This window comes from Balaenoptera physalus (assembly GCF_965194825.1).
Source record: "Balaenoptera physalus genome assembly, chromosome: 2".
Taxonomy (NCBI): Eukaryota; Metazoa; Chordata; class Mammalia; order Artiodactyla; family Balaenopteridae; genus Balaenoptera; species Balaenoptera physalus.
In genome coordinates, this window is record NC_138883.1 from 116,033,111 (window position 1) to 116,057,847 (window position 24,737).

The 24,737-nt window shown below is 44.3% G+C and overlaps 1 protein-coding gene across 1 annotated transcript in view; it reads left to right on the forward strand.

The window, feature by feature from the left end:
- Positions 1-24,737, forward strand: part of THSD4 (thrombospondin type 1 domain containing 4) — a 576,458-nt gene that overhangs the window by 542,469 nt on the left and 9,252 nt on the right. Inside the window, exons 9-15 of the mRNA XM_082443764.1 lie at positions 4,509-4,684; positions 7,106-7,202; positions 11,658-11,933; positions 17,933-18,062; positions 19,028-19,232; positions 19,805-19,978; positions 21,673-21,846. Of these exons, the coding sequence (XP_082299890.1) occupies positions 4,509-4,684; positions 7,106-7,202; positions 11,658-11,933; positions 17,933-18,062; positions 19,028-19,232; positions 19,805-19,978; positions 21,673-21,846 (1,232 nt within the window). The remainder of the gene's footprint in view (positions 1-4,508; positions 4,685-7,105; positions 7,203-11,657; positions 11,934-17,932; positions 18,063-19,027; positions 19,233-19,804; positions 19,979-21,672; positions 21,847-24,737) is intronic.

Here is a 24,737-nt window from a genome sequence, read left to right on the forward strand (position 1 = left end):
CAGAGAATATCTTTATTAAAAACACTTTTGTAGGGCTTCCCTGGTGGCGCAGTGGTTGAGACTCTGCCTGCCGGTGCGGGGGACATGGGTTCGAGCCCTGGTCTGGGAGGATCCCACATGCCGCGGAGCGGCTGGGCCCGTGAGCCACAACTACTGAGCCTGCGCGTCTGGAGCCTGTGCTCCGCAGCAAGGGGGGCCGCGATGGTGAGAGGCCCGCGCACCGCGATGAAGAGTGGCCCCCGCTTGCCGCAACTGGAGAAGGCCCTCGCACAGAAACGAAGACCAAACACAGCCAAAAATAAATAAATTAATAAAAAAAAAAAAAGCACAAATATTTTAAAAAAAAACAAAAAAACACTTTTGTACACTTATAGAAGGATAGCCCTCAAGTAGTTTCTTAGAAGTACAATGCTCAGGTCAAGAGGATGGGCATTTAAACATCCTCTTGACCTGAGAACAGATTGTAACCAAACTGCCCTCCAAGGTTGAATCGGTTTACATTCCCACCAACAATGTCATGGGTGCTTGCTTGTTCACACACATGTCAATTCTGGCAGTATAAAATTTTTTAAACATTTGCTGATCTGGTGGGTCAAGAATATTTCATTGTGGTTTTGACTTGCATTTCTTAAATTATAAGTAAGGTAGAGCATCTTTTCATTTGCTTATGGAATTTGTATTTGGTTTTCTGTGCATTGCCTATTTATCATTCTTTGCCTGTCTTTCTTTTGAGCTGTTGCCTTTTTCTACTAGATATTTTTGCATTCAGTAAGTATTAAGTTCCTACTACATGGTGAGCAGTATGCTGGGCACTAGAGCCCACTATTGTTGGTGAGGAAACACCACTGTCTTTGCCCTTTGGGAGCTTACAGTAGTGGGACACAAACATTAACCAAGTCATGCTCTGAATAGGCATGCATACAGACTGAGTTAAGTGCCTTGAAGGAAAGGCTCTTGCATCTCTTAGAGCATGTGAGAAGAGAGAGGCCTGGAGTGAGGGTAGGAGAAGATTACCTGAAGGAGCTGACATCTAAAGAACAAATAGGATTTGTGGTTAGGGAAAGCATTTCTGGAAGAAGGAACAGCATTTTGGAGGGAATGTGATGTTATCAGATGAGCTAAAAGAAGGCCAGGGATCAGAGCACAGAGAGAAGAATAACAGTGACACAAGATGAGGCTGGACTACGTTACCTGGGCCCTGACCCCATTGATGATTGAGGGGTTCTTCTCCTAGAGAAATAGAAAGCATTGAAGGATTTTGAGTCACAGTTGGTTATCAAATCTGCACTCTGAAAAGATCACTCTGGCTGAAAAGAAGATAAACAGGAAGACCAGTCAGAAGGTTTTTGAGTTAGTCCATATGAAATCTGATGGTACCTTGGCCCTGGATTATGGCAGTGGACATGAAGAGAAGTAGATGAGTTCAAGAAATATGGAGAAGGTCAAATAAAATTTGATGATGGATTGGTTATAAGGGACAAGGAAGGGAGGAGGTGTCCAGGATGAGTCCTAGGTTCCTAATTAGATGGATGGTGGTACCATTTTCTGAAATAAGAACCACCATATGATCCAGCAGTTCTACTCCTGGGTATACATCAAAAAAAACTAAAACACTAATTCAAAAAGATGTGTGGACATAGCAGCACTATTTACAATAGCCAAGATATGGAAGCAAACCAAGTGCCTGTCAACAGATGAATGGATAAAGAAGATGTGATATATATACATATATATTCCATTATATATATATATATAATATTACTCAGCCATAAAAAGAATGAAATTCTTCCATTTGCAGCAACATGAGTGGAGTTAGAGAATATTATGTTAGTGCAATACGTCAGACAGAGAAAAACACTATATGATATCAGTTATATGTGGAGTCTAAAAAAATAATATAAATGAATGTATATGCAAAACAGAAATGGACTCACAGGCATAGAAAACAAACTAGAGGTTACCAAAGGGGAGAGGAAAGAGAGTATAATATGTAAAAATACTGACTCATTATGCCATAAACCTGAAATTAATATGATATTGTAAATAAACTATACTTCAATTAAAAAAAGAAATACTGGAAGAGGTCAAGGATGAATTCAGGCTTACACAACACATCTGAGTGAAGCTGTCAAATAGCTAATTAGGTATAAAAGTCTGGGACCAGGGAATTCCCTCATGGTACAGTGGTAAGGACTCCGCACTCTCACTGCTGAGGACCTGGGTTCAATCCCTGGTCAGGGAACTAAAATTCCATAAGCCTGGAACCAGAGGAGAAGTCTGGATTGGAGACATAAATATGGAAGTCACTGGAATATAGTAATTAAAGCCATGAGCAAAGATGCAATCACCCATGAAAGGAGTACAGCACCCAAATCAGGTCTACTCTGAAGCCTTAAGGAACACTAACATTTAATGGCCGAGTAGAGAACGATGAGACAAAAAAGAAAGAACAGGTGAGCAGCCCAAGAGCAGGAGGAAGACCAGCTGAGTGAGGTGTCCCAGAAACCAGTGAAAGAAGGTTTCAAATAGAATGGAGCAGCCAGTAGTGCCAAATGCTGCTGAGACATCTAATAAGAGGAAGGCTGGAAAATGCCCATTGGATTGGGCAACATGGAGGTCCCGGTGACGTTCATTTGAATTGTTTCAGTGAAATAATGGGTGCAGGAGTCAGACTGGAGATGATTGAGAAATGAATGGGAAGTGAAAACATGGAGACACTGTATGGACCACTCTCAAGAAGTGTGGTTTTGAGAGAAAACAGCCCCAAACCTATTGATCCTCAGTCTCTACTCTTGACCCTTCCTCGCCACTCAGTAAGCTGAAGTGATTTTCTAATTTGGTATTTGATGTTCCACAGCTGTGGTCTCCCAGGAGCCATGGCAACAAGCCAGCCAGGGATAGAGTCTGCAGGGGAGGCCACCTCAACCTTGGGGGCTCTTCCACCTCTCGGAGCAGCTTCTGACTCTGCAGGCCTGGGAAGCCCCATTGTAGAAAACACTGCTGAAACTGGCTTTAAGAAACAAAGAGTCCTTATATTTTAGAGACACCTACTGAAAAATGTAAGGATAAATAGTGTCTGGGATTTGCAAAGTGAAACAAGCTAAGCCAGGAGTTAATAATTATTGAAGCTGGGTGATGGGATGGGTACATGGAGGTTTATTATACCCTTCTCACTACTTTCGTTTATGTGTAAATTTTTTTCATAATACATTGTAAAAAAATTAAGTTTAGTAACTATGTAAATTGGAAGTACACAGAGCCAGTGACTGTCACAGGCCCACTGTTGACCATGCCACTTAAAATGGGATCTCCTTTAAATACAATTTGCCATTCGCTTGTGGGTTTCAAGGTACCAAATGTCCAAGGGAGTCAAGCCTGCTCTCAGATGCTGTCCTTCCTTCTCTCAATAACCCTAACACCTTGTTCCTTGCCCCTCATCTCCGTTCTTACCTCCCTCCTGAGTCCACTGTTATTGGACTCCAAATAGCAGTTCTGTCACTTATCTTCATGAACTTGAACAACTTCCTTCTCAGACTTGAACCATGTTCTGAAAGATAAGGATGCACATCCGCTTAGCAATGTTGTGAAGATGAATTCTGACAGTGTATGTGGGAGTAGGTAACATAGCTACATCCTCAAAAGTCCACAGAAGTCAGGTAGTACAAATGAATGAAGATGACCAAGTAGGAGAAAGTCCTGTGACCCTTTTAGCCTGTCTTTAGCTTTGCCACTTTTAGTAGACATACCAGTAGGAAGAATTGTAAGAAAATTTCTATTCTATAAGGAAAATATTAATTCAGCATGATCATAAATGGAATAAATAATCTATATTCATAAATAAATGGGTAATAAACTGAGACTTAGCCTCAGTGTTGGGGAGCATTAGGGAGCGGTGGGGAGTAGGGCAAGCCAGAGCACGCAGGCCCCATCTAACACAGGCAGTCCTCCTCAGCTCCATGACTGCTGCCATGAGAGAATGTGGAGCCAAGGTTAACATGTCTTCTTGTTTTACAAGAGAAGCTAGAACTCTAAAATTTTTATGTGAAATCTCCCAATTCTTAAATTTGGTTTCAATTATTTACAAAAATAGAACACTACAATGGCTAAAATAATTCCATTTGTGGGCCAAAAGCAGCTCCTGAGCTGCCAATGTGCAACCTCTCACCTAGATAATGGGATAGAACACAGTTTCCCTTCCCCACCCCTTTATCTTCCACCTCTAACTTTCTCCTTTCTCACATTTTCCACATTCTTCTCTCCTAACCACTCCCACCCTTCCTTTCTAGACTAAGTCCAAGTGATAGAAGGGATTGAAGTGGGTTGAAGAAGTGACGAAGCCCAAAGGGCTGTGATCTAGATGCCTCATCCTGCTCCAGGGCCTAGGCCAGTGCCCTGCACATAGTGGATCATAATGACAAATCTGATGAATGAATAAGCCAGCAAGTAGGGGGCAGTCAATTTCTTGTGCACACCTGGGCTTACCTGAGGACTCTCATTTTTCTCAACAGCCTTGCGAAGTCGTTCTGGCCGCTCCATCATCAACGGGAACTGGGCAATTGACCGGCCTGGAAAATATGAAGGAGGAGGGACCATGTTCACATACAAGCGACCAAATGAGATTTCGAGCACTGCCGGAGAGTCCTTTTTGGCCGAAGGTCCCACTAATGAGATCTTGGATGTCTATGTGAGTTTGAACTCTTGCCTGGATTTTGTATCTTCTTGCTTCTCAGGACCACACTTAGAACAAATAAACAACAAATATTGCCCCTGCTCAATAAGACCATGTGAGCGGCGCCTTTTGGGGTACCCTTACATGCTTGGCATTCATCTTTGCCCCTCACCTCCGAATGTACCTAGCTCATGGAAACCTTAAACTCTCCCAGATGCTTATTACCCTCAGCGTTTATTGAGCCAGTAAAACCAATTTTACTTGTTGAACCAAATCAGAGGCAAAACATATCCTTTATTTCATGAGCATTGGCTCTCCTCCAGGCACTTTCCTCCTATGCTAATTTGGCGTGTTTTCTTTTTATGGCAAAAGAAAGCAAATGCCTAGAGCAAGACAAGACCACTCACAATTCCCAGCCCTTTTCAAATTCTATTAAAGCAAGTGAAGAAACAAGAACTCCAGCGTACTCCAGATGACACAAAAAAGCTTGGAGTAACAATATAGAGATTTACTAGTCGTTCCCTGCTTCGCAGAAGACAGAACTTGGATTTCTTTGACAAGAAACTAAAGTATTCAGTTGCCCCAGAGTTAAAAATGGTCCTTATTTTTTAAAAGAAACCACTAGAATCCAATCTTCTTAAAAAGATCAGGAAATAAAAGGTGACCGGAAATAAAAGCTCAAAATCACGTTTTGATAAAAAAGATCGCGCTCACCCATAGATATATATTCTCTCACCATCTCCAAAGCCATGCTGGTCTACTTGATATTTGCCGAGTTTGAATTTTATAAATATTACTTGTCCAACTATACAGTTACATGTTCATTCCCTTTGGGCCTAGTGGCTCATGGGCTAGAAACTACAAAGGAAGTCTTGTTATAGCTCATTTTGAATATTTTTTTATAGACTGTCCAGCTGGTGTTGGACTCCGGGTAAGTTTCGAATGGCATCAGGGGTGAAAACTCAGGTTGTTAAAGGCCCACTGTGGGTGGTCTGGGATGTGGTGGCCAATAATAATTTCATAAATGGGACAAGGTTTGCACTGGCAGAATGTTCACACAGAAGAGGCACAGTAGAGGGGGAAAGGCTTTCCGGCCCCAGAATGACTGTTGGATTGTGTGAAAAGAGAAGTGAGGGGATTAGGAGTAGACAGCAGGGACCTGAGGTCACACCACCGTGTCCCTCGGGGGTTCTCTGCTCCCCACCATGGTTCCTGGATGTAGGGGGCCCAGGGGTTCTCATGTCTGCCTTCTGTTGGGTGATTTCTAGACAGGAGGCCACGTTTCACATGTAGGGAAGGGGTAAAGGCTGATGGTGTAACTGGATGGCATAGACACCCTCATGGACCAAACAGGACCCACCCATGCAGGAGTGACTCAGAGAATGCCTGTAGCTAACAGGACCTCAGAGATCAGCTGGATTCTCACCTCCTGCTTCTCCAGATGAAGAAATCGAAAACCATGAGATTGAGGGACTTGCTGTAGGTGACCCAGCGGGTAAACAGGAGAACCCCTTCGTAAAGCAGTAGAGATAGAAATATCACAGCGTGACCTGTCTCCTTGCCTGGCTCGTATTTTCACTGCAGATTTGCATTCCGTGGCTCCATTTAGCCCACCACCCTGCTTCCCTCCAGGAAAGCCATGAGCACAAAGGATTTTGTGCTCCAAAGCCAATAGGGAGGGATTTATTCTGCTCAGCCATGCTGGTTTGTTTTGTGTTCTTGTCCTGGACAATGTTTAGTTGCTGACTTCCACAGCCCTAGGTAGCTTTTGTCATGGGTCCCTGAGAGAATAGGACCCAAGGAGACTTACTGACCTTATACCTGTTTTCCTCACCTCATCTCTCTGTGGTTCTGGAACTTTCCATGGATGAGAGGGGATGGGACCCAGAGAGTCAATGAGGGAGGGGGTTGGGTCAGACCCTTCCTGAGCCAGTGTCCCGGGCCAGGTAGAGGACTTGGGAAGAACCTAGGGGATCTCGGGCTGACGCTGCCAGAGGTCTGGCCCTTCCTTACATGACTCTGTCGCGCCACCTAGTGTTCAAATGGGTTCTCTGTAGTGTAAACTTAAGTGTCTCTTTTGGATATTTTGAGGGCCTTGAGCAAAATCTAAGCAATGGTAGAGGATGGTTGGGAGCCTACAGAAAGGTTCCCTACCATTGCTCCCATCTTCCTGTTTAAAATTTATAAAATCTTGACTTTCAGCCTAGTTTTCTTCTTATTCTCTCAAAGACTACGTTCTTCATTCTTCAAAAGCAGATAGCAAAAAGCCATCTGGAAATAGCTTTCGTTTAGTGTGTCACCAGTCCGCTAATATTATTAGATGTAAATCAGTCCACTCATTTCTAGTTAGTGCCACTTACACCGCTGAGCCCAAAGCCAGCAGGAAGGGGATATGCATGTGTGCCAGTGCAGTGACGTTGACCTTTGTGTTGTCAGATGATACACCAGCAGCCTAACCCAGGAGTCCACTACGAGTACGTAATCATGGGGAGCAATGCCATCAGCCCACAGGTGCTGCCTCACAGGAGACCAGGTAAAATTTCTGGTTTTGCGGCCAATCACTCCAGATCATTTCCTTTTAACGCCCTTTCTCTCTTCTTCTTGTGTATCTGCCCTCTGTCTCTCGGTCAACACAGAGAAAACCCATGGACACATATTACAGAGTCAGTGGGCCTTGATATCACCATTTGCCTGAGCCTTCACTGATAAGAGTGTTTCATTCACTTGATTCAAAAATGAACATTCTCAGTCTGTCTTTCCAGTTCAACATTTTGAAATGTCTTTTATATTAGTTTCCTATCACTGCTATAACAAATGACCTTAAACTCAGGAGCATAAAGCAGCACAAATGTACTGTCTTATAGTTCCGGAGGTCAGAAGTCCAAAATGGGTTTTGCTGGGCAGGAATCAAGGTGTTGGCAGGCTGTGCTCCCTCTGCAGGCTCTGGGAAAGAATCAGTTTCCTTGCCTTTTTCAGCAGAGGCCACCTGCGTTTCTTGGTTCATGTCCCCTTCCTCCATCTTCAAAGTCAGCTGAATAGCACCTTCAAATCTCTCTCTGCCTCTGACCCTCTTCTTCTGTCATCTCTCCTTCTCTGACTCTCGCCCTCCTGCCTCTTTCTTATAAGGACCCTTCCGATTACATTGAGCTCAGCCAGATAATTCAGGATAATCTCTCCATCTCAAAATCCAGGATAACTTAATCACGTCTGCAAAATCCCTTTTGCCGTATAAAATAACACATCCCAGGTTCCAGATGTTAGGACACAGGCATTTTCAGAGGGCCGTTATTCTGTCTACCACATGCCTTTTCTCTTGGTCCCCTTCTGCTTCTGCTAACACAGCTTTCACCTATAAGAAAAGAATAATGAATTCACACCTAACAATCCACCTCTTCCCTGTGGGCTCTGCTGACAGAGCCAGCAGCTTTGCTTGCCTCTGCTGGGTATAGCACAGCCCCTGGCTGATATTTCTTTACCAAATGGTGATGGAGCCCACCACCCAAATGGAGACTGTCTTTTCCATCTTTCAGACAGAAGGGTCTGCAGAAATATTAATAATAATCGCTAATAATCACTCACACGCAGAGTACTCGCTATGTGCCAGGCACTGCTGAGCCCTTCACATAGACTAACTCATCAAATTCTCACAGCTATGCTCAGAGGGCGGTACTGTTATTTGCCCCATTTTAAGAGTAAGGAAATGGAAGCTTAGAGAGATTGAGTTACTTGCCCAGGTCTCACAATGACCTCAGATCAGCCTGGGTCACTAGCCCCTGTGCTTATTACACTGCCTACAGGTGACCTGGTCCAACACCTGTCCTAGGAAGTGAGGAGACAGATGCGAGACCTGGCCATACATCCTTCTCTGGGCTGCCGATTGGATAACCAGGTTATCTGATTGTTACAGGTCGGGGAGGAGCCACCTGGCACTTGGGGTGCATGTGTTGTCCAAACTCCAAGTCAGCACACTCAGCCTGAAAGAATTTTTAAACCATTTCCAGAAGCAGTATACAGTCTGAAAAACCAAGTTCAGATGGGGAAATATTGAGATTACTGATGCTGATTTATAAGGGCAATTGGACAGACTATTTGAAATCATATAGGATGATGATGAGTGATAACAAGCCTAATGGGTCTCAGCTAATGGGTAGCATGTGGTTCTGGGATCAGCTGCCTGGGACAGGGCAGGCCAGAAGGAGTCAGCTGTAAAAAGTTGGTGAGGAGAGGCAATCTGGACCAGGCTTCATCCACCGTATCAGTGGAGTCAGGAGGCCAGAGCTTGAATTCAATTCTGCCACTTTCTTGCTGTGCACCCTCAGGCAAGTCAGTAACTTCTCTGAACACATTCACAGTCTACAAAATAGAGAGGGAAAAATATACACTTAAAGGTTTTATCTGGGAGGGGGAAAGTATTGAATAAATTAGGTGTCCATCCTAGCACAGTGCCCAGTACATATAAGGTACATAAAAGATTTTAAAATGTTTTATCTGATAACATCTTGGACAGTTTCATTTATATCAGTATGCTGGTCTTGATTCTATTAGTTTAATTTGCATATAATATTTTAAACCATGAAGTATTATAAGTAGCCAACTAAATAAGAAAGTGCTGCTGAAAGGGTAGAGGAAGCTCTAAGTTTTAACTGCATTTTATAGTAATCTTAGAATTTGCCTCCTTATTTTATATTAAACTAATGAATGCTTGAACACTATTCAATCAAAACGGAAATATGTAAAGTAAAATGCAACTGCTCCATAACTGCCAAAACTTGGAAGCATCCAAGATGTCTTTCAGTAGGTGAATTTGGATAAAGGAACTGTGGTATATCCAGGCCATGGAATATTATTCAGTGTTAAAAAGAAATGAGCTATCAAGCCATGAAAGGACACGTAGGAATCTTAACTGCATATTACTAAGTGAAAGAAGCCAATCTGAAAAGTCTCCATATTGTATGATTCCAAGTATGTACATATGGTATTCTGGAAAAGACAAAACTATGGAGACATTAAACAGATCAGTGGTTACCAGGGATTAGAGGGGAGGAAGGGATGAATAGGCAGAGCACAGAGGATTTCAGGGCAGTGAAACTATTCTGTGTGATACTACAATGGTCGATAGATGTCATACATTTGTCAAAACCCACAGAATGTACAACACCAAGAGTGAACCCTAATGTGAACTATGGACTTCGGATGATAAGGATGTGTCAGTGTAGGTTCATCAGTTGTAACAAACGTACCGCTCTGGTGTGGGATGTTGATGGTGGAGGCTGTGCATGTGTGGGGCAGGAGAGATACGGGAACTTTCTAGACTTGCCACTTGATTTTGCTGCAAACCTAAACTGCTCTAATTAATATGTGTATTTTATATTATATATATATGTCTATTTAAAAAAAAAAAAAAGCAGTATTCCCAACCTCAGCCCTCTCCCAGCTTCCCAGAGGGAATCTCTCTTTACAATTTTGTGGGACCCTACACAGCCCTTTCCGTGCGTATACAAACATGTATGCGGCCAGTTTGAATATTTGTCTACAATCTAAGTGTGCCAGGAACATCACGTGCCAGTCTTTTCCATAAGCCAACATACATCTAACCTCAATTTGAAACTTCTCTGAAACTGGTAGAAAACTCAATGTCAATCAATCTGGGGGCTCCCACACACACCCCAGATAGAGAAAAGATACCTGCCTGGCAGGTCTGTGGTGCTCAGGAAACCCAAGACCTCAAACACCTGCCTCTCCTCACTTTGGAGATCTCTCTCTCTCTGTCTCTCTCTCTGTGTCTGTCTCTCTCTGAGAAAGCGCTCTCTCCACTTTTCCCTCCTCCTTTCCCTGGGCTGGCCCCTCTGGGACCTGTTATCCTTTCTCGGAGCTCAGGCTTCCCTGTGGGAAGGAAGAGCCCTTAACTTCCTGCAGCTTTCACTTTCACTCCTGCAAAAATCTCAGACAAGAAGATCTAAGAACTTGGCCACTTGGACTAGGAGAGGAGGAGGAACAGAGATAAAGAACAAAACACAAATTAATCTCTCAAGGACTTCCCTGGTGGTCCAGTGTTTAAAACTCTGCTCTTCTAATGCAGGGGGCACGGGTTTGATCCCCAGTCAGGGAACTAAGATCCCACACGCTGCACAATGTGGCCAAAAAAAAAAAAAAAATTAGTCTCTCAAAAAGTGTCCGGCCACGTCTGTGTATGTGTATACAAACTGAATTCTGCTATGCTTTTTTCTTTCACTAAACAACCTATGGGTCATATCTCCATGTCACAACGTGTATTTGCTTCATTCTTTTAAAAAATAGCATAATATTTCATTCTTGGTTGTAGTATAATTTATTTGAACCACTACCACTGGTAGACATTTAAGTTCATTTTACTGTTTTGCTGTTTCAAATTAGTAACCATACTTATACACACCACTTTATATAAAAGAATGGGAATATTTGTATGACAATTGTCCTGGAAACTGAATCCCTAGGTCAAAAGGTATGTGCGTTTAAAATTTAGAGAGATATTGCCAAGTCGCCCTCCAAAACTTTGCGTATATTTGCAGGCTCACCCAGTGTGCAAAAGTGTGTTTTCCTGCACCTTCAGCGAGGGGTTTAAGGATTTAAGGGTTTCCAAAGTTTCTCATCTTTATTGTTAGGTAAATAGAGTTGCTGTTGTTAGTTGCTTTCTCATGTAGTTCTTTAATTAGGAAGGAAGTTGAGTGTTGTTGTGTGACTTTTGACTGTGTGTATTTCTTCTCATGTGAAAAGAAATTGCCTCTCCCTGTCCCTTGCCCACTTTCCCTACCGCGATGTTCATCTTTTTCTTATTCATTTTTAATAATGTTTTTAATATTAGGGAAATTAACATCTGCCTATTTTAAATATATGTGCTATGAATTAGAAATGATCTCATGCTACCTAATTTCTAATGTTGGAGCCATTGCCTCTTTACAACTCACCGTCCAAACCCATCTTCTGTGGTGTGTGCACTTGCCTCTCCTAGGGGAGCCCTTCAACGGCCAGCTGGTACCAGAAGGGGGGAGCCAGCAGGAGGGAGAAGGGAAAGAGGGGGACGAAGAGAAGGCAGACGTGCACGGCGGGGCACCTGAGATATTCACCTCGGAATCAGCACAGACCTTCCCGGTCAGGCATCCTGATAGATTCTCTCCCCACCGGCCGGACAATGTGGTACCACCAGCACCACAGACCCCACGGCGGAGCCGGGATCACAACTGGAAACAGCTGGGGACGACGGAGTGCTCGACAACCTGCGGGAAAGGTGAGCTCATGTGCGGGCTGGGAGGGTCTCTGCAGATCCCGGAGCAGGAGTGGGGAACATGCAGGTAGGCCCCAGGCACGTGGCAAAGCTTCCCCTGCTTGAGCCTGACTGTGAGACGGCTCGTTAGTGTGAGGCTGTGATGGGGGTCCCCAGGACCACCCTCAGGCTCGGTGATCCACCGGAAGGACTTAGAAAACTCAGAAAACCTGCTGTGCTCATGGTTACAATTTATTACAGTGAAAGGCTACAGATTGGCATCAGCAAAGGGAAAAGCACACGTGACAAAGTCCAGGAGACACCAGGCGCCAGCCTGCAGGTGTCCCCTCCCAGTAGAGTGGCACAGGGATGCACTTGGTTCTCTCAGCAATATTGTATATGAGCCAAGTATTGCCAACCAGAGAAGCTCACTCCAGCTTTGGTGTCCAGGGGATTTATTGGGGTTCAACCACATAGGCATGTAGCTCCCACATTAGCTACTCAGCCTTTAGCACCCCAGAGGTCAAACTAATACAACATGGCCTAAGGCCTCAGGCATGCAAAGACAGGCATTCACAGAAATCACATTGTTGGCATAAACTAGCTTGTCAAACTGACAGAGCGCAACCCAAGATCTCTGGCATAGAAAAACTCTTATCTGCAGAATATTCCAAGGGCTCTGAGGTTATCTCCAGCCCTGGTCAAGGGCCAGTCCTGAATACAGGTCTCTCTTTGGAATATGCAGGGTCTGAGCAACCCAGGCCTGCTGAGTTAACCCTTTCCTGCACAGTATGTTCATTAATAATCAGAGAATACACTCACCTAGTTCAAGATTTACAAGCTGACATACAAGTCAAGGTTGTGGAACACTTACACAAATGCCATTCAAAAGTCATTCTCAGATATAAGGATTTCAGAAAAAAAAATGCTTTGGGAGCTTGAAGTGTTAGTTAGCTAGCTTTTACACTCCACAGCTCCATTCTTCCTCCTCAGTAAATTCTTAATCCTGTATTTGTCCCATTATCTTAAGACCAATCAACTCAGACCACCAGGAACAAGGCTATAGCCTAACAAAGTCAGTTTATGCAGCAAAGGGGACCACACACCAGTGGGAGCATAGGGCATCTCTCCAACGGAAAGAAAAGATCCAGTAATAGGATTTAGGGGGAAAGGTGGAGCCTAGGTGAAATTTAAATAAAGCACAAATTTAAATAAATTTGTGGACTTCCCTCGTGGCTCAGTGGTTAAGAATCCACCTGCCAATGCAGGGGATACGGGTTCGAGCCCTGGTCTGGGAATATCCCACATGCCACGGAGCAACTAAGTCTGAGTGCCACAACTACTGAGCCTGCGCTCTAGAGCCCGTGAGCCACAACTACAGAGCCCTCGTGCCACAACTACTGAAGCCCACCCACCTAGAGCCTGTGCTCCGCAACAAGAAAAGCCACTGCAATGAGAAGCCCGCACACCACAACGAAGAGCAGCCCCTGCTTGCCACAACTAGAGAAAGCCCACACACAGCAACGAAGACCCAACGCAGCCAAAAATAAAATAAATAAATTTATAAAAATAAATACAGAAAGTAGCAGAGTTGTGATAGGCTTGAAGCAAAGCCCGGCTGTGTGTAAAAGGGTCAATATCAATATCAGTCTGGACTGTCATATGGACTCATGGCCCTGTGTCCTTGAACACTCAAAGGCAAGATAGATGTGGGAGGTGGTGTCCAGAAACCCCTGACCTGATGTTCTGCACCTGGGCTGGAAATTGATGCTGCTTTTCTGTTCCGGGTGCCTTAGATCCTCATGGCAAGGATATGTATAACTGTGCAGTCATGATTTCCTTCATATACATGGTGATAGCCTCCTGCTTGTAGTCAAGTGCTATTTGTGACTGTAAAACAGCTTCTTCGAGGGGAGGTTACCATAGAAACAGAGGCTGTATCCCTGAGGAGTTTCTGCAGCTGGGAAACTGATACCTCCAGCATATTGGTTTGGGGATTTTTTTTCCTTTTCTTCAAGAGACTTGCGTCTGAGAGTACAAAACTTGGAAACGATGGCATAATCAACACATGGAAAAATCTTTCACAACCACCTTTAACGCTTTTATCTTTTTCATAAGAGCACTGACTGAGTGGCTTTTGAGAATCGAATTGAAGTCTTTGGTTCCTCTTGGGGTCTGGAGCCCTTCCTGCCTGGAATCTTTGCTGGTTCCATGATGCCTTCATAACTGGAGTGCTAATTTATGGAGGTTTTATTGTGCTTATACTTAATACTTGCGCAGAGAATGTGAACTGGAGAGTCATTGTGCCAACTTCTCTTATAAGCCTTACGAGGGAAAGTTAGATGCCTGTTAAGCGTGTCTTAAAAGAGGCAGAAAGCTAGAGATAATTATGCATTAAGGCCAAAATCAGTTCAGTGAGGATCTGTCCATGACGCCATAGAGGTAAGCAGTGTGAAATGAAATGTACTTGACATAGGAGCCCAGGATCAAAAGGTATTTTGATAGTGCTGAAATAGTCTACCATTTAGGTAGTGGTGTGATGCCTGCTAACGGAAACAGATACACTCAGAGCTAGGTGAGACCAGGTGAAAACAGATACACTCAGAACTAGGTGAAAACTAGGTGAAAGGATAAAGATTGTTGTCATGTGGTTTGATATCAAGGGTGGCATGTGTAGAAGAATCTCCTCCATTTCATGTCTTTAACGACAGCCTGGCCCAGCCTTTCCAGTAGGATGAGACGTAGGCCTGTCTGGAGACCATAAGGCATTGCATTGTGGACACAGTGGGACAAGGACAAGAGCATGTGCCATTTGCCACGCACCCTGCGTGCTGCTCACCCAGCCTTGTGTTCACTGGACACATCCCGGTGGTCATTCAGCGGTCTGTATCTGTTCTGTACCAGGCATGATGGAGGGACCCCTTTGCTCCCTCTAAGGTTTGCTCCCAGCCAGCGATGGCCTCAGAGACGTCAGGGCAGGGAGGCAGTGTGGACGTGCAAAAACATTTAGCTCATCTCATGGTTGTCAGTGGTAGTGACAAGTGTGCCGTGACCAAGAAATTCTGAGCCTGCCAGGGCTGTCCATCTCTTTTCTGCACAACCCAAGTCCACTTGCCTCGAGATCTCATCATTTTCCCCACACAAACCCTCTCCCAAACTCTCCTCCAGTCCTTCCTGGCAGCACTCACCAGACCACACATTTCTGTGCCTCTCAGATTAAAATTCCAGCATCAGGATAGCATGATCACAGGGAGGAACCCTGTCACCGGTGTACCAGAGAGGCCCATACTCTGTCCAGTCATTGCCCGGACCTCCGTTTATCTGGTCAAACTCCTGGCTTGGCCCAGTTGATCCCTGACGTTCCAAGACTAGAGTTATTTAATTTTTTCTTTCTTCTTATTTTGTCCATCTCTCCACAATGCCTCACTGACCTCTACATGGTCCCCTGAATTCACTGACTTACCTCATTTAATGCCCACTGATTACCTGTGGTACAGTCCCCCCTCCAACGTAACATACTTCTGTTTAGATCAACACATTGAACGTACAGCCCAACCAAACTGATCCCAGATTGTTCCTGCTACCTGAAGCCCAGCCAGCACCTGACCTCCCCACCCCATTCTTGCTGGCTAGCACTTAGAGGGCTAATTGTGTGGCATGCTTGGACAATGAAGAGGTGGCCAGGTACCATTTTGAGTGATAGTCTCCCTTTCTGCAGAAATATAAACTGACCCAGAGAAAGAAACCTTTTCGGTCATTGGAGTCAAGAACTATAGATCTAGTGTTTTCTCACCATCGGAGACAGAAAGAGTACCTCTGAGTTTATTTCCTTGGCTAAACGCTGGAACTGGACCAGGGGGAAGGCAGGCAGTGGCCAAAGTGCACACAGCCCCAAACAGGACCCATCTTTCCAAGGCACAGAGCATTCCTAGGGTAACTTGTATCCTTTCAGCTAAAGATACTCAATTCCCCCCTCATTAGTGCCAAGCAGTTGGGGTAGTTACTTTTGCCTTCCACTCCACAAACGTGTAAGTAGAAAAGTTAAACCCGCATGGTCTGATGGGAAAGGGATGGGCTAAATAATAAAATTTTTACTTAATCGCTTAATAGCTGCGTCCCAATGAGTATCCTGCAAGCTGTGAACTGAATCTTATTCATCTTTGTAACTCAGCAAAATGTCCTTAATGTTTGTTGAATTTCATTAAAAATCTCTTCTTAATGGAAGCAGATATGTTACTGGACAAAATTTAATTCCACAAAAGTTTTTGCTTCCTATTAATTTTATAGCCAGTACTGCCTTTTTTTTTAAACATCTTTATTGGAGTATAATTGCTTTACATTGTTGTGTTAGTTTCTGCTGTATAACAAAGTGACTCAGCTATACGTATACATACATCCCCATATCCCCTCCCTCTTGCATCTCCCTCCCACCCTCCCTATCCCACCCCTCTAGGTGGTCACAAAGCACCGAGCTGAACTCCCTGTGCTATGCGTAGTACTGCTTTTTACTCACCTAGTAATTATGTTTAATTGGAACATTATTTTAAAATAATGGTCTCAAGTTATAACTGCACTGTAAATTTTTACCCCCATAGTAGTTTAAACAAACGATTGTTTCTGATTCAAAACTGTCTTACAAACTGTCACGTTTTTTACAAGAACTACCTTCTGGCTCGGTGTGTCCCACAGATCAGCTTAAAGAAGCATTGGAACACTTCGTGGCTGCTGAAATATTTAGAGACACATTCAAAGTTGTCCCTTTAGTTACAATTAAAATTATAGCAAGTTGAAGTTGAGAAACTCTAAATGCCTGGCCAATTAGCAACAGAACTGAGACAAAGCTGTAGCCTACATGCCAGTGTTCTGCCCAGCAGGACTCAGCTACTGGCCTAGACTGGGGCCGGGGGTGGGAGGGGTGGGTACACATTTATGAAAAAGCATCTTACTCTCCAGACGCTCGGGTTGCACCTTCCCCCAGTTAGGGTTCTTTGTAAACACCCAGTAGTAATACTTCAGTGCTGCCACCAGGGGGTAGCAGAGAGAGAGAGAGGCAGGCCGAATTGAATCAGTTTTTGTTTTGTTTTTCCAGTTGAGAGCTAGAAATTCCACTGAACAAACTTTGACTTTTTCTCCAAAATAGATTATGCCTTATTAAGTATGAAACATGAGGCTGTGCATTTAAAACAAACAAAAAAACTGAGGCAGTGTTTTTTTTTTTTTTAGCAAAATAACAAAAACAAATGTTAGACCTCTGATAAATATTCGCTCAACAAACTTTTATGGAGCACTTACTCCCCTGCTGTACTGGGGTTACAGGGTTACAGGGTTGAGCAAGCACTAGTCCTGTCCCCGAGAAACTCACCATCTCATAGGAGGCAGACATATACTCAAATAACGAAAATTCCACTGGATCAGTACTTTACTGGGGGAATGTGTAAAATGATTTACAAAGGCGAAGCCCGCTGCTTTTCTAGCCTCTCTTGAATCTTCTTACTTGTCTGCCCCAACCTGACTGTTGCTTCAACATACCTGGCACTTGCAGGCCAGTTTGCCATGCACTTTTGTTCTAGTTCCGCGGACTGGACAGAGCCCCCTCCAAGACACACGTGTGCACAGCTACCCAAAACCAACCGTCTCTCTGCAAAACCCTCTCTCGTTCATGTCTGCAGAAAATCTTCAAGAAGTTATTATTTGTGTTCATTTTATAATCATTCCCCTGCCTATCGATCTCTCTTGTTGTCTTGAACTCTTAGGGGAATTGTTTTTATCTGCCTTTGAACATGTTCAAACCATGTCCACAAATAGATTATAAGGCCTTTGAGGGCAGGAGCTATTCCTGCTCTTCTCTGCCCCGGACAGTGCCTAGGAAAGCCCTTGTGCAGGAGCTGCGTGTAAACTCAGGAATGGAGAGGTGTGTGTGTGTGAATCGTTCTGGTTCTGAGGCTTTTCTTCATCAGCACCCGGATCTCTGCGCATCTGCATTCATAGCCCAGCATTAGAGTGTGTTCTTCTTGTCCCTGCAGGATCTCAGTACCCCATTTTTCGCTGTGTGAACAGAAACACTCACGAAGAGGTTCCTGAGAGCTACTGTGACTTGAGCATGAAGCCGACCCCGGAGGAGGAACCCTGCAACATCTTCCCTTGCCCAGCCTTGTAAGAGGGCCTCTCTGTTCCGGTTGCCTGTTTTCAGCTCACTTCTGGTTGCTTGTGCATAGGACCCTAGTAGTAGATGTAATCTAATTTTTAAATCAGCCTACATCTGATTTAGAAACAGGAGACTTAGTCTATGCATAAAATGCAATCTGTTTAGCAAGCGCACCTGTCTTTCAGGATTCACACAGGAGCTCATAGCCTTTAACTGGTCAGCACACTCCCGGGAAGCCTTTGGTGAATTGGAGCAATTAGGTTTTAGCTGGCAAGGAAAACAAAGAGGGAAGCAAAGAGTTACAATCCAGTACAGTCAGTGCTCAGGTGAGCTGTGTACAGAGAGAGACTAATGTAAGTCACAAATAATCTGCTTGGGGAGTGTCTCAGGAGAGGTCTTGGTTTAGTTACTGAATAATAAATAGGACACTTTTAGAAGAACAAGGAGGAAAAGCCCTAAAAGGCGTCAAAACATAATTCTCAAACTAATAAGAACATAATTCTCATCCGAAGACATAGTGCCCATGTGCCGATGTCTTATTTAAGGAAATGACAAAGCAGGATAACAGAGGAAAATATGTGAAACTGATTTGTAAATAGTTCATGAAAAATAACAAAGGTTAGAAGAAGATTTCTAAGTTAGTTCCAAAGTGGGTTAATGTTCTAGAGGGTAATAAAACTCATCCTTGGAGTTATTTTTCTGACTAGATAAAAATCTTTTGTACCTTCTTGGTTTTCTATAATTTTACGGAATCTGGGCCCTAATCACTAGTAAAGAGAATATGGAACAGAGCCACATTCTTTATGGAGTCAGACGGCCTTAGGCAGACTGCCAGGCACTGCTCTGGGCTGGGGATCACCTATAACAATTCTGATGCTTCTGTGTAAATTGGCTCAGCCAACTTCTGTGTAAGATGCTCTCTTCCTGTTGACTGAAGTGACCGGTCCCTCTCGATCTCTCGTTCCTGAGCTAGCTGGGACATCGGAGAGTGGTCTGAGTGCAGCAAAACCTGTGGCCTGGGCATGCAGCACCGCCAGGTTCTGTGTCGCCAGGTGTATGCCAACCGCAGCCTGACGGTGCAGCCCTACCGCTGCCAGCACCTGGAGAAGCCCGAGACCACCAGCACCTGCCAGCTCAAGATCTGCAGCGAGTGGCAGATCCGGACGGACTGGACCTCGGTACGCAGCAGGCCAGCCTGCTCTGGAGCTCCCCCTCCAAGACCTACCGCCACCCTCCTGCCTCCCCCCTCCAAGACCTGACGCGGGAGAACCCTGGGTTCTCCAGGAGGACCCATCCTATGGGGTTCTGGAAGGACTATTCTGCAAAACATAAGATGTGCTGATAGGGCCATCCTATCATCCTGATAGACTTAAGGGCCAACTTTCAGGGTGAGCCCATGGGAGCCGTGTGCACACAGGTGTTCTCTCTCTCCTGTGTCACGGTGGAGTGAAGGCTGGCAAAGGCTGCTAGAGCCAACTCCTTCTCCGAATCGTGCTCTCCCATTTTACAGATGGCAAAACTGAGGCCCAGAGGATCAGAGTAGGCAAGACATCCAAGCAGATCTTAGAGAGAAGGCATGTGATGTTTTCAGGCTGCGATCCTGCTTGAGAGGGGACCCAGCAACCCAGGGGTCTCGCCCCACCCCGTCCTCTGCTCAGGTGGCGGGTAACGAGGACGAGGGCACCCTGACCAGAGGGGCCCTCGGAGCTGGCACTGCCCGGTGCGCTGACGTGCACTTGCTGTGTTTTAGTGCTCGGTGCCCTGCGGAGTGGGGCAGAGGACCCGCGACGTGAAGTGTGTGAGCAACATCGGGGACGTGGTCGATGATGAGGAATGCAACATGAAGCTCCGGCCCAACGACATTGAGAACTGCGACATGGGACCCTGCGCCAAGAGCTGGTTCCTGACGGAGTGGAGCGAGAGGGTGAGCGTGCCAGACGGCGGGCGGGTGGGACCAAGTCTGCTGGGCTGATGGGCAGGAACCGTGCATCACGAGGTGCCCCAAACCACACAGAGACGAATCGCTAGCTTGGAATCCCAAAGGTGATTTCTGACTTTGGGGAAAAACCCAGAGGTGAACTACTGTAGGCTTTCTATCCTTCTATGAAGACTGAGGGCCTCCAAGATCGAGACATGGATATGAAAGAATTCATTTAATTCTCCTTAGCACGAATATTAAATAATGAAATTCTGCTAATGAAATTCCTTAGCACGTCACACGAATATTAAATAATGAAATTCTAAATAAAGCGAGGGATTACATCACACCTTTCCTACATCTTGGGCGTGCCTGGTGTAGAACAGGCACTCAGCAAATGGCAGGCCCCCTTCCCTGCTTCTTACAAACTCAAAACCAATCCCACCATTCCCCTCCCCAGTAGCCCAGCCGCCTTAGGGTCCCTGGTGTCAGGTGTCAAGGATGAACTCAAAGGTGTATATAGTTCATCAGTAGCCCATCAGTTACCTGTGTACAAGGAAAGCCATTAAGAAATTGAATTCATCTATCAAAGACAAAAATAAGAGTTATATCAGAAGAGAGAGGGATTCTGGAGTTGGATGGTGGTGATGGTCGCACAACAATGTGAATGTACTTAATGCCCCTGACATGTACTCTTAAAAAATGATTAATATGGTAAATTTTATGTTATGCGTATTTTACCACAATTTTTAAAAAATGTTAGGGAAAAATACTAAGCAAAATTCGAGGATGTACTTTGGGGTGGAGGAGCGAGCGGGGCAGGAGATAATGAGTTTTGCCTGCCTTTTCTTGTGGAAGCTGTTGATTGGCTGGCAGTAGGCATATTCTGACCAGGGCAGCTGGACTGTTCATCAGATGAACAGTTTCTGGGTTTCTGGATTCTTCAGAAGACCTTGGAAGTTTAACTGGGCTGGAGACATAAGTGGCTGCCTCTGTCCTTAGTGCCTCCCTCCCAGTTAGACCGGGTCTGCACCATTTCCCTTAGCAGAATCCCTCAGGGTGCTTCCAAACTGTAATGTGCCTACGAATCCCTGGAAACCTTGTTACAGTGCAGACTCTGAGTCATCCTGCCAAGAATGTGCCCCTGTACCTGCTGTCCAGGTGAGCATGGGTCACACAGATAGCAGGGATACTAACACTGATGTGTCCAGTTCCCAGGCCCAGCTCTCCCTTTATATCAGGCCACCTCCCAGTACTCCCGTAGCTGTGGCCCTCGGGCACTGGAACAATCTGCCCTAGTATCAGGCAGCAATGTCTTGTGACAGACTTCAGCCCTCCTTTCCCAGACCAGTCCAGACTCAGCTACTAGCAGGCAGATGGTGTGCCTGAGTTTTCGCGCTCTCACTATTCTGCTGCTGAATAGATTTTCGAAATCGAAAGCCAAAACAGTAGTCTGACAAGTGTACGTGTATTAATCACAGCCGTGGGACAGGCTATTTGGAAAGAAGACCATCCCTGAAAATCTAGGACAGGGTGCCATACTGATATCCCGTAATGGAGGAAAGTGTGCCTGAGAAGTGGTCAGAGGTTTCCAGGGGAAAGATGTGGTGGGGAAACGCGGTGTCGTTCGCATCCTTTGAGAGTGGCTTCAGAACCTGCGGGGAGGCCTCCCCTCTAAGGCGCCCCTTGCTGTCCCACAGTGCTCGGCAGAGTGTGGGGCTGGAGTGCGGACACGCTCGGTGGTGTGCATGACCAACCACGTCAGCAGCCTGCCCCTGGAGGGCTGCGGGAACAATCGGCCAGTGGAGGCCACGCCGTGTGACAACGGGCCCTGCACGGGCGAGGTGGAGTGGTTTGCGGGCAGCTGGAGTCAGGTGAGTGGCCAGAACCGGGTGTGTCTGTCCGTCCCCTGACCTGTTTCCGAGTCAGGGAATAGGGCTCGGTGTATCCCGGGGGTGCTGGGTGGGTTTGAACCCCAGCTGTGCTACCCATGACCCTGGAGAAGCTACTTATGCTTTTGGAGCCTCATTCGGTCAACAGTAGTTATTCTTGATTAATTTGTGAAGACCCTCTCTCCAAATAAGGTCAGGTGCTGAGGTACGGAGGTTAGGATTTAAACATATGAACTCTTGGGGGACACAGTTCAACCCATAACTAGTATATAGTTCTATCATTATTGACAAACATTACTGTCATGTAACTACCACCGCGATCAAGATATAGAACAGTTCCATTGCCCACCAAAATTCTCCTGTGCCTTTGTGGTCAACTTTTTCCTTCAAACCTGGCACCTGGCATCCACTCATCTGTTTCTGTCCTCATAATTTTGCATTTTCCAAAATTTCATATTACTGTATATAACAGTATGTAGCCTTTTGAGTCAGCTTCCTTTTGCTTATATGTAATACACATGCATTTGAGATTTATTCATATTGTTCCATATATCAATAGTTCATTCTGTTTGGGGCTGAGTAGTGTTCCATTGTACGAGTATACTACACTTGTTGATTCCCAAGTTGAGGGACACTTCAGTGTTTGGTGATTTTGAATAAAGCCATTTTAACTTTCATGTACAGTTTTTTATGGGTGCATAAGTTTTCATTTCACCTGGGTCAATGCCTAGGAGTGGAATTGCTGAGTTGTGTAGTAAGTGGTTCTTTAATTTAATACAGAGCTCCAAGCTCTTCCAGAGTGGCTGTACCCTTTTGTATTCCTGTGAGTAATGTCTAAAAGTTCTAGTTCCTCTGTATCATCAGATCATGGTATTGTCTGAGTTGTTTTTGTTTTTGTTTCTTTTTTGCCATTTTAACAGATATTGGTGATATCTCAAAAAAAAAAAAAAACCAGTAGTTATTGAGCACCTACTATGTGCTCTTCTAAGCCCTTGGGATACATCATTGAGCAAAACAAATATCCCTGCCCTCAGGAAGCTTATGGTCCAGGATGGTTTCCTTGTCTATAAAATGCCAATAATGAAGCACATTATCAGGTTATTTTTAGAAGAAATGAAGTAATGTGTACAAAGTATGTAGCGCAGTGCCTGACATACAATAAACACACAGTAAATTGTAGCCTCTACTGCTATTATCGTTAATAAAGTCAGTTTTGTCTGTATTTGAGTGTCAAAAGCAGAAATAGATATGATCCAGCAATCCCACTTCTGGGTATATATCCAAAGGAAAGAAAATCATTATCTGGGAGAGATATCTGCACCGCCCACCCCCCTGCCATGTTTGTAGTATTATTCACAGTAGCCAAGGTATGGAAATAATCTAAGTGTCTGTCGACAGATGAATGGATAAAGAAAATGTGGTATTTGTTTACAACGGAATATTATTCAGCCTTTAAAAAGGAAGGAAATCCTGCCATTAGCAACAACATGGATGGACTTGGAGGGCATTATGCTAAGTGAAATAAGCCAGACACAGAAAGGCAAATACTGCATGGTATCACTTATGTGTGAGATCTGAAAAAAAAGTCAAACTCAGGAAAACAGAGTAGAATGATGGTTGCCAGGGGCTGGGGGTGGGGGATATAGGAAGAGGTTGGTAAAGGGTTCAACCTTTCATTTATAAGCTGAATAAGTTCTGGGGATCTAATGTATAACATGGTGACTATAGTAGATAACACTGTATTGTATACTGAAATTTACTAAGAGAGTAGAACTTAAGCGTTGTCACGTATACACACATAAAAGGTAAATATGCGAAGTGATGGATGTATTAACTTGACTGTAAGAATTCTTTCGCAGTGTACATGTATACCATATCGTGTGCATACTTTCAATATATTACAATTTTATTTGTCAATTATATCTCAACAAAGCTGGGGAGACGAAGCAGAAACAGAAAAAGTTAAGTTTGTTCATTATGAAGAACCAATAATACCAAATGCCTCAATAAAGTAACTTAATTGATTAATTAATTTTTCCTTACGGTTCCAAAATTGAACATGAACCCCCTAAAATCATTCCTTCTTTGCCCCGTTATGATTACCATCAGTATTTTGAGTTCTTGGGCCATTTAGTGTTTGGCTCCCAGGGCTGGCTAGTTCTCCAAAGACTTTTTGGCTGATGATCATGATTTACACATTATTTGGACCTCTGGCTCCATATAGAATTTTATTTCTTTTAAGTAGCTTTAAAAACAGACCCTGAAAAAAAAATGGACTGCCTTGTCCTTGTAAATCAACACAACCCCTTTGGAAAGCAATTTGGCAATAAAAGTCAAGAACCATAAAAATGTTCATTTGCCTTCACCCAGTCACCCCACTGCTGGGGATTCATTTTAAGGAAATAATTAGCAGGAGAAAAAAAAGTTTTTTCAACAGAGATGTTCATGACAGCAGGATGGTTAGGGATATTATGGTATATCATAGCTCATTAAGATACGTAACAAGAACAATGATAATTAGGAAGATGTGGAAAGTACATATAAAAGGCAAGTGAAAAACAGGATATGAAAGTATATGAACCCTATCTCAACCGCTTCAAAGTATAGTTTTTTATATAAACAACATGGGCAAATGTTTTCTTCTCAAATTTCCTTAATATTTTTATAATACAAAGTGTAAAATATTTAAAAATTCAGAAAAGAAAGAATTCAAGTACTTCCAATGCTACCCAAGTCGATATCAGAGTTAGACATACTTGATAACAGATCCTAGTTCTGCGTCGCCTTAGTTCTCTGACTTGGGGCAGGTTATTTAACCTCTCTGAGCCTGTTTCCTCATCCAAATATGAGGATAATGATACCAACTTTTTTAG